We start from the raw sequence: 10,299 nt of genomic DNA on the forward strand, positions 1-10,299 counted from the left end.
GTATTGTGATTATTATTTAAAAATTAAAAATACATTAACATGTTTTAGTTTATTAAATTATATTATACTTAATTATAAATCATAAAATATCTTCAAATTTAAAAAAAATTAAAATACATAAGATTTTGAAACTATTTATAAAAATTTCTTATATAAATGTTTTTTTAAAAGTAAAACTTGAACGACAATTTTTCATTTTAAAACTTAATATAATATATTGTATTAATAAAATTTATGTTTTATAATTTTAGTTATTATTTAGTATATCTAATAACTATTAAAATCATTCAATAATTTTATTTATAAAAATAAATATTAATTGTTTACAACAAATTAACTTGTATATGTAACACAAATAAATGATTTCACATTATTGTTAAATGATATCTTATGTATAAAAACTTAGATGAGAATTATTTTATCTTTATGAAATATTATTTAGTTAATTATTAATTAATTAAAATATAGATCTTTCTAAAAGATCGTTTTTGTTAAAAAAAACCTTTTTTTTTTTGGTGGGGGGCGGGGAGGGGCGAGGGTGTTAAATGCAGCGCGCGTTTTAAGAAAATTATGATTTTTATGTATAAGTACTAATTGTTTTTAGAGAAATTGCCAAAAATACTATTTTCAAAGTACCACTTTTCATGTTTACACTAACCATTTTTACCTTCATCTTTAATGAAGGGTACAGGACATTTATAACCTTTTGATTACCTTTGACAAAAAAAACATACGGTTAACTAATCTAAACTTCAAAGATCAACTCTAAACCTTAAATCATCAACTCTAACCCTAAAACATGAAACATCAACCCTAAACCCTAAACCCCGAAACATCAACTCTAAACTCTAAACCCTAAAACTTCAACTCTAAACCTTAAAACATCAACTCTAAACCCTAAACGTAAACCCTAAACCCTAAATCTAAACTTAAAACATCAACTTTAAACCCTAAATCATCAACTCTAAACCCTAAACCATGAAACATCAACTCTAAATCCTAAACCCTGAAACATCAACTCTAAACCCTAAACCCTAAACTTTCAACTCTAAACCCTAAAACATCAACTCTAAACCCTAAACCCTAAACTATCAACACTAAATCCTAAACTATCGACACTAAACCCTAAACCCTAAAAAGTAAACTCTAAACCCTAAAAATTAACCCTAAACCCTAAAACATCAACCCTAAACCTTCAACTCTAAATCCTAAACCCTAAACCCTAAACCCTAAACCCTAAACCCAAAAACCTTAGAGTTGATGTTTTACGGTTTAGATTTGAAGATTTAGGGTTTAGGGTTTAGAATTGATGTTTTAGGGTTTAGATTTGAAGGTTAAGGATTTAAGGTTCGAATTTCAGAAAAATATAAGGTTTAGGGTTTAGGGTTTACGTTTAGGGTTTAGACTTGATGTTTTAGGGTTTTGATTTGAAGGTTTAGGGTTTAGGGTTTAGAGTTGATGTTTCAGGGTTTAGGATTTATTTCAAAAAAAAAATAGGGTGTAGGATTGATGGTTTAGGATTTAGGGTTCGTATTTCAAAAAAAAAAGGGTTTATGATTGATGGTTTAGGGTTTAGAGTTGAGTTTTAGGGTTTAGGGTTTGAATTTCGAAATAGTATAATTCACAAAAAAATTTAAAAAATTATTTTTTATTTTTTTAGATTTTTATTTATTTGAATATTTATTTATTATATATATAAAGAACGTGGGCATAAGAATATTTTGCCGGTTAATGAAAAATATATTTTTGAAAATGTGTTTTTAATGGTGGTATAAATGAAAGTTGGTAGCAAGGAAAGTGGTAAACATGTAATTTCGCCTTGCTTTTATTAAAAACCCTACAAAAATATTAAATCGGTTATCACTTACCAACGCAAAAGAAACAAGCAGAGTATGGCGATTACGGTGCCGCGACGGCAGCTCTTCATTGGCGGTCAATGGACAGAGCCCCTTCGCCGTCAAACACTCCCTGTTGTCAATCCCGCCACGGAGGACATCATCGGTACTTTTTCTTCTCCATCAAGTCTTATTTATGATTTTTTTTTTTTTTTGTTATTCTCACTGGATCCATGAACGAGTTTTGATTCAATAAGCTGAAATTAGTAGTAAGAGTCTCCTAATCTAATGTATACGCAGAGAGATTTGAACTTGGTCTGCTTATTTAGATGATCGGAAGTGCAATCCTTATCTAGCTTCTGTGTTTCTTGTACACTATGAACTGGGCTTAGAAGCTGCTTTTCGCGTTAGATCTTTGGAGGACCTTACAGATCTCTCTCTCTCTCTCTCTCTCTCTCTCTCGCTGATGGAGCTTTTGTGGTGTTTTAGGTTACATTCCAGCTGCAACTTCTGAGGATGTGGAACTCGCGGTGGAAGCTGCTAGGAAAGCACTTACAAGAAACAAAGGAAATGATTGGTCTAAAGCATCCGGGGCTGTTCGTGCCAGATACTTACGTGCTATTGCAGCTAAGGTAACGATGACCTTTACCAAATCTATTGTGCATTCTTTGTTAGCTAGCTGATATCATCTGATTATTATACGTGCGTCTATATCTAGGTAACGGAGAGGAAATCTGAACTAGCTAATCTTGAGGCTATTGATTGCGGTAAACCTCTAGATGAAGCAGCATGGGACATGGTATTCTCGCTTTCCTCTTGTGAACGTTCTGCGGTTTTGTGGTTTTAGATGTTATACCTGGTTGCTTGTAACCCTTGCAGGATGATGTTGCTGGATGTTTTGAATATTATGCTGACCTAGCTGAAGGCTTAGATGCAAAGCAGAAGGCTCCTCTTTCTCTTCCGTTAGATACTTTTAAGGGCTACGTTCTCAAGGAACCCATTGGTGTAGTTGGGCTGATTACTCCATGGTATGTCATGTTCTTATGTTGTGACAAACCCCTCAAATCATTGTATATATGTGAAATTAATCTTTTTGACATATCAAGTTTACATTGATCTTCAAGTGCTCTTTCTCCCTCTCTATACAATATGTAAAAGACGACCCCTAGTATTAGGCAGCTAATAATCTATATTTGCATTGAAGGAATTATCCGTTACTGATGGCTGTTTGGAAAGTCGCTCCTGCACTTGCTGCTGGGTGCACGGCAATACTGAAACCTTCTGAGTTGGCCTCCGTGTGCGTATTTGATTTCTATTGAAACCGTATTTAGCCTTCTATTACTTCACCAATCTAATGTGGTTTTACATCAGGACATGTTTGGAGCTCGCTGATATTTGCCGCGAGGTGGGTCTGCCACCTGGTGTTCTTAATATTCTGACTGGTTTAGGAACTGAAGCAGGTGCTCCATTGGCATCGCATCCACACGTTGACAAGGTCTTATCATAGTCAGTTTTATCTTTACGAGTATCCAGAAAGTCGAACTATTTAGGATATAGAGCATTTATACTTCGATTTTCTTGCTTAGTTGAAGTATTGATATTCTAGCCTTTACCAGATTGTTTTCACTGGAAGCACGGCAACTGGAAGCAACATTATGACTTCTGCTGCCAAATTGGTTAAAGTAAGTCCAAGTGTCATTGTTTCTTTTTCCATGTATCTATCTGTTTTTTTTTTACCTATAATTTTTCGGGGTCTGAGTGTGAATCTTCTTTTTTTTTTTTTTTTTTCCACAGCCTGTTTCCTTGGAGCTTGGTGGGAAAAGCCCTATCATTGTCTTTGATGATGTCGAAATTGACAAAGGTTAGTGCTTTTGGAACCTTAAGAGAACCATGCTATATGTATTCTTAACTATTGGTTTAATTAGTGTCGACGTTTTTGTTCTAATCAGCTGTGGAATGGACTATGTTTGGTTGTTTCTGGACAAACGGTCAGATTTGCAGTGCGACATCTCGACTTCTCGTGCATGTAAGTGAGCATAGGATCTGCAGTAGTCTCTGATTACAGTTATTTTACCTAATTTATATGTGATAGATATCCTGAAACACATAATTTTGCATCCACCCATAGCTGCTCTATAGAAGGCACTATGTTATTTGCAATAAAATTAAAGGTTTGCTATGGGAAATGAATAATTCTAGTCCTGAAAGAAGCAACAAATATTAAGACATTTCTTAACTTTTCCTTTACATGAAACCTGCAATGGAAAGATTAATACACAGTTCAGTAGTAGTTGTTTTTTTTTTTCATTTTCTGGAGTAAGATTGCAATTAAATAGAATGTAAATTAGTATAAGTGGTTGTCAATGTAAAACCTTGGAACCCACTGTTAAATGTAGGATAGAGAAGCTTCACTAGACGTCTAGTAATGTTGTTTTGATGAAAAGAAAATTCTTGTGAAACACCAGGAAAAGATTGCTGACGAATTTTTGGACAAGTTGGTAAAGTGGACAAAGAACATTAAGATTTCAGATCCTTTTGAAGAAGGCTGTAGGCTTGGTCCTGTTGTCAGCAAAGGACAGGTAATATAACTAAACATAAATTGATATTCTCAAGAACCAGCACTTCATGCCCCCCAAAACCTTCTTATCTGTCAATTGGGGTTAGTCAAGAACGACTTTTAGCTAAGTCTTACATCTTAAACTCGTGCAGTACGAGAGAGTAGTGAAGTTTGTCTCAAACGCTAGGAAGGAAGGTGCAACTGTCCTCTGCGGAGGAGCTCGTCCTGGGGTACATGACAGAACTAGACTAGTCTGCTATGTATGTCCAAATACTATTAGCACTTAATATTCTTTTATTTATTTCTGCAGCATTTTAAAAAGGGTTATTTTGTTGAACCTGCTATAATTTCAAATGTGACTACTTCAATGGAAATCTGGAGAGATGAAGTATTTGGTCCTGTTCTCTGTGTCAAAACATTCTCCACTGAGGATGAGGCAATACAGCTGGCAAATGACTCCCAGTGAGTTTAGATTTTTCTTCTTATCATCACCAAGAACCACTAATAAGTGTATTACATTTTGTGCTCGACTTTGTTTATCTCTGCAGATATGGATTAGCAGGCGCTGTATTATCAAATGATCTGGAGAGGTGTGATCGCGTTAGTAAGGTATCATATTTACTATTAGTAAAAAAAAACATGAGTAACTGCACGCATCTAACGATTGGATTTCATATCTTCAGTTTACGAATCCTGAACATTGTGTTTTCAGGCATTCGAGGCGGGTATTGTGTGGGTCAACTGTTCTCAGCCATGTTTCTGTCAAGCTCCATGGGGTGGAACCAAACGCAGTGGTTTTGGCCGTGAACTAGGAGAATGGTTAGTTTCTGTATATTGCTAGCCTATAACTATGAAGAGTACAAACACACTAAAAGAGTCTCCAACCAAACGAATTGTGTCCATATGATACACTAAGTCCCAAAAAGACCAATTTGTTTGTCTTTGCGATGAATTGAAACAACATTTGCTTACTTGCAGGGGACTTGGGAACTACTTGAGTGTGAAGCAGGTGACGCAGTATATATCTGATGAACCATGGGGATGGTACAAACCTCCTTCCAAGCTTTAAGTCAAAACACTATACTTCTTGATGTTTCCTTTAAAGATGTAATATACCAACCTGGGTTTTAAATTGCGTGTGGCGAGCCAATGCGATTAGGGGCTCGACTCTCGCCAAGCGCCATGGCGAGGCAAGTCGATCGCCATGTGCAACACATTTAAAACAGTGTGTTTTTATTTATTTATAACTACATGTTATGACATGGCAATAACAAAAACACAGTAAAGGAGAAATTAAAACACAAATTCATTGAGTTTGTTGGATGATCCTCATACATAGTAGAAGTTCAAAGTAGAAAAGAATATGAGACTAGGGAAGAATGATGCGAGAGGAGGATAGAGGTTTGCTTGATAGGAGAAAATAGTATATGAGAACTGATAACTAACCGAGAAAGAAAAGAGGTAGGGAGAAGATTTGTAAGGCCGTGAATAGAGAAGAATAATATCAAAGAAAGAGCTGATGAAAACTTTAGGGAATCATCATATAGTAGACTGAGTTAGGGTTTGTTGATAGATTATACTCCCTCCGTTTCATATTAAGTGTCGTTTCAGAGAATTTTTTTCATTACAAAATAAATGTCGTTTTCGATTTTCAATGCAAAATTTATTTTTCTATTGGTTGAAATATGGTTAGGTGTATAGGTAATAGTGTTTTTTTATAGGAAATGTACAAAATTAATTATTTTCTTAATCCGTGTGCTGAAACCTAAAACGACACTTATAATAAAACAGAGGGAGTATTAGACGGCAAAGCTTCATGTTAAAAGGGCCTCGGTTTAATAACCTAAATCTGTACAAACCAAGTTGGTTTGTCTAAAATCAATGAAGCTTCGCTATAAACGCCTTAGGAACTACTCCCTCCGTTCCTAAAAGATCCATGTTTTAGAATTTTCACACTTTTCAATAAAACATATTAAAATTTATATTCCCCCAGTTTCTAAAAGATCCATGTTTTAGAATTTCCACACTTTTTAATAAAACATATCAAAACTTAACTATAAATGTATAATTTTTTGTAATTTTATATTTCCTATATTTTTAAACCAATAAGATCTTAAAAAAATGCAATTAATGTTCTTGGACTTCACAATTTCTCATTATTAATTGACAAAAATTACATTGGAAATATAAAATATGTATCTTTTTGAAACAAAAATTTTCTCTAGAATATAGATATTTTAGGAACGGAGGGAGTACTACTAAAGCGTTCAATAGCGATCGCTATGTGTACCTCGCTTGGCTTTGAGATGATGAAGCGACGAGGTCACCGCTACACCTCGCCTCGCGCCATGGCGACCAAAGCGATGGCTATTTAAAACCAAGATACCAACATAAGCAAGAGATCTTTCTGTAACAGATATTGATACGTATGCTATTGCCAAGTCCCATCACCAGTGGTTGATGGGTAAGAGTGATTGTGGGCTTGATTAATGTGTCCTTTATTCTAAGTAGTCATTAGCAGTATACAAGTATCAAAAACTGCGAGAATTAAAAAGAAGTTAAGATTATTAGATCACCATGTTCATGGGAGGTGAGAGTTTCTAATATCTCTCAAGCTTATAAGCACCGTTCTATCTTAATATAATTGTTGTTTCTTTCTAGTTACCAAAACCGAATCAAATGGTATCAGAGGAATAAGAGCAATTCATTTCCTGGACAATGCAACGTCCGGAAAAAGAGTTGGTCGGGTTGGTGACGAGAAAAACAACCGACAAGATGGCTTATTCTTTGGCATAAAGGTCCATGTACTACTTATATAACTGACAAGATGGCTTATTCTAACCTAGAAATTGGTATATCACTGAATTTCTACTTGGCAAATGGAATTAAGCCCCCAAACACAGAACAAAAAACAAAGCGCCTAATCTTGAGGAATCTGAAGATGGGCAGTTTTTGAAAAGAATCATCCTCATCATCAGATACCTGAAATCTCATAGACCTTTAAGCATAAAAAGCATGAAGTGTACCAAATTCCAATAGAGACAAAACACAATCCAAATGTACCTAATTTGACATACTCGTTCGTTTAGAATCTGTGAGAAGTGTCCTTAGCACCTTCTTCCTGCATCCGTAACACAATATCTATGAACATTTTGTAATGAAATGAGCTTCAACTCGAGAACAAAATCTAAAAAGAAACTCAATTTGTAAACTGATTCTTCGATTTTTTTTGTTAAGACCCAAATTTCCATCAGACTCGATCAACATAAGAGATCATGGAATCTCCTGGAGACACAATCAGATTCAGACCCAAGCGGAAATGAAAAACATTACAATACAAATGTCGGAAACAAAAATCTAATTTGGAGGCAGCGTAGCGTCATCAAGCCCAATCATTTCGATTCCATGACGATTGTACAGAGCTACTAAACTGGTGGGGAGGGGAGGAAGAAGAAGAAACACGATTGATAATCACAACAAATCAAAGACACAAACTTTAGAGAAAACAAAAATCAAAGGTACTGACTTGGTACAAAGAATCCCAGAGATTTCTGTTTCCAGCTGTAGTAATAATGGTGGTGTAGAGATGAAGACGATCCCAGCATGGAAAATGGTGAAGAGAACGTCGTTTTGGGTTTTTTCCCGGCGGCAATGGATTGATGGTTTGTGGGGATTTTGGTGGGGGATTGGATTGGAAGAAAAATGAGTGTATTTTTGGGAAGATACGTCAAAAGCTTGAGAAACGCCAATTTGAATTCACTCGTTTTTCTTTTTAGCCCCTCTCCTCTCGGGAACACTCCTTTCAATTTCAAATGTGGTCAAGCTGTTCCGTTTACGGTTCTGATCGGAATTGTCGGTTTGTAAATTTTCTTTACCAATAACTTTCGGTTTAGCTTAACGTAAATTTACGAACCGGAAAATTCATTTGAAATAAAAATACGTGAGTCCTATATATTAACATCGGAACTAATTTACTCGTTGTCCCAATTGCTATCGGTTAGTGTTCATTAACAGGTAAAATCGATGACGACGTGGAGATTTGCTTTAATTTTTTTTGATTATTTTAATTAATAAAAAAACAAATAAATTAGATAAAAATTCAATATAAATTCTAAAAATTGATACAAATTCAGGAAAAAATCAAGAAAAATAAAATGAAGTTCATAAATTCAAATAATAATAATAATAAAAATAACTTTCTAAATTCAAAAAATTATAACAAAAATAGAAATAAATTGTTAAAATCGATTAAAATTAAGAAAAAAATAAGTAGAAAATAATAAAAACCAAAAATAAAAAAAAAAAAAAAATTTAAAAATTCAAAAAATATAAATAAAATTAATAAATTGTAGAAATCGATAAAAATTAGAAAATAGGAAATTTATAAATATATGGAAAACAAATAAAAATTCAAAAAAATAAAAATTGAAAAGTACTTGTACCCAAATCTCTTTGTTTTTTAGGTAGGCATATGAGCGTTTGGGGGTGTCCTGGTTCGGATCCTTCGGATCCTAGAGATTGGAACTCAACAAGACATTTGAAAATGTAAACTTTTGCCAACTTCATGGTTTTTGCCAATTTTTTATCAACTGACATGATATATGGGAGAATTTATGACCCAAAACAAAAGTCATTAGCGCATTTAATCCTCCTCATAGTTGGTTCATGCACCTATAGTCTCAGGCTCCTCCTCCTATAAATAAATCTACCATCACGTTCAATCAAGTAACACTTTCGAAGGAAGAAAAAAATATGACTAAACAACACATTTTCACATTTCTCTTTCTGTTCTTCATTCTCTGCACCGTTTCTTGGTTTCAATACCAAGAAGATGAGCTCGAGAGCGAGGAAAGCTTACTTAAGCTCTACGATAGGTGGATGAGCCACCATCACATACCTTTCAACGTAACGAATCATGGCGTGGACATATTCGAGGTGTTCAGAAGTAATGCCAACTACATGAAAGTTTGAATGTAATCCCTTGATCTCATTAAGCTTACGTATAAGAGGATATATACAGGAAGTTGTTACACGAGATAATGATCTCTCTATATTTTCGTAACTACATTGACTAAGTACAACAAAATAAGAATATTAGAATATTCATTCTTTTACCCTCCCTCAGTTTGATCGGCAGCGGAACAGACGGTTAAACTGCTTCTAAATGCGATGAAGAGTGAGGAAGGCAAGCCTTTTGTGAATATGTCTGCGTACTGATAAGATGATGGTACATGAAGCACTTTCACCTGACCAAGGGCGACTTTCTCGCGGACAAAGTGTAGATCAAGTTCGACATGCTTCGTTCTTTGATGCTTTATAGGATTGGAGGCTAAGTGAACCGAGCTTACATTGTCACAAAAGATGAGTGTTGCTTTCTTTATTGGAAAATGTAGCTCAAGAAGCAGGTTTCTTAGAAAACACGTTTCAGCTACTGTGTTTGCTACCCCTCTATATTCTGCTTCGGCACTTGATCTTGATATTGTCTGCTGTCTCTTTGATGACCAGGATATCAGGTTCTCTCCAAGATACACACAATATCTGGATGTATAGTGGCGGGTGTCTGGCATCCGACCCAATCAGCATCCGAATAGGCTGTCAAAGTATCATTAGAGGACCGGTATAACTGAAGACTGTGTCCCTTAGTGCCCTGTACATATCGTATGATTCGTGTGAGTGCAGTCAAGTGTTGTTGGCATGGATCATGCATGAAGAAGCATACTTGTTGGACAGCATATGCAATGTCTGGCCTAGTGAAATTCAGATACTGAAGTACTCCTGCTAGACTGCGGTATTGTTTTAGATTGTCGATGCGATCTCCGGTTTCAGCAGAGAGTAGCGTTGACGTCAGCTGGAGTTGACACAGGTTTTGCATTCTGTATTCTGCACGGGTCTATGATTTCTGTTCCA

At 35.1% G+C, this 10,299-nt stretch overlaps 1 protein-coding gene and 1 long non-coding RNA gene across 5 annotated transcripts; one reads left to right on the forward strand and one right to left on the reverse strand.

Annotated features, from left to right (window-relative positions):
* The first annotated feature begins 1,774 nt into the window (after window positions 1–1,774).
* Window positions 1,775–5,705, forward strand: LOC125584416 (aminoaldehyde dehydrogenase ALDH10A9, peroxisomal-like). Of its 2 annotated transcripts, none has more exons than XM_048752871.1 (15): window positions 1,775–2,001; window positions 2,325–2,467; window positions 2,554–2,634; window positions 2,715–2,863; window positions 3,040–3,132; window positions 3,207–3,330; window positions 3,452–3,517; window positions 3,630–3,696; window positions 3,785–3,861; window positions 4,301–4,414; window positions 4,545–4,622; window positions 4,703–4,854; window positions 4,941–5,001; window positions 5,076–5,211; window positions 5,371–5,705. In XM_048752871.1, the coding sequence occupies exons 1-14, from the start codon at window positions 1,893–1,895 to the stop codon at window positions 5,202–5,204; spliced, it is 1,443 nt and encodes a 480-aa protein (XP_048608828.1). In that variant the 5' UTR covers window positions 1,775–1,892; the 3' UTR covers window positions 5,205–5,211; window positions 5,371–5,705. The 2 variants fall into 2 exon arrangements, with proteins under 2 accessions (XP_048608828.1, XP_048608827.1); XM_048752870.1 differs by having other exon boundaries at window positions 5,105–5,211.
* A 793-nt stretch (window positions 5,706–6,498) lies between these two features.
* Window positions 6,499–8,599, reverse strand: LOC106449170. Of its 3 annotated transcripts, none has more exons than XR_001289094.3 (3): window positions 7,919–8,445; window positions 7,456–7,513; window positions 6,499–7,374 (listed from the first exon to the last, which is right to left on the reverse strand). It is a non-coding gene; the product is annotated as an uncharacterized LOC106449170 (long non-coding RNA). The 3 variants fall into 3 exon arrangements; XR_001289093.3 differs by having other exon boundaries at window positions 6,499–6,930; window positions 7,919–8,443; XR_007321361.1 differs by having other exon boundaries at window positions 6,499–7,513; window positions 7,919–8,599.
* Window positions 8,600–10,299: the final 1,700 nt, after the last annotated feature.

The sequence above is a fragment of the Brassica napus genome, chromosome C3, assembly GCF_020379485.1.
Source record: "Brassica napus cultivar Da-Ae chromosome C3, Da-Ae, whole genome shotgun sequence".
Taxonomy (NCBI): domain Eukaryota; kingdom Viridiplantae; phylum Streptophyta; class Magnoliopsida; order Brassicales; family Brassicaceae; genus Brassica; species Brassica napus.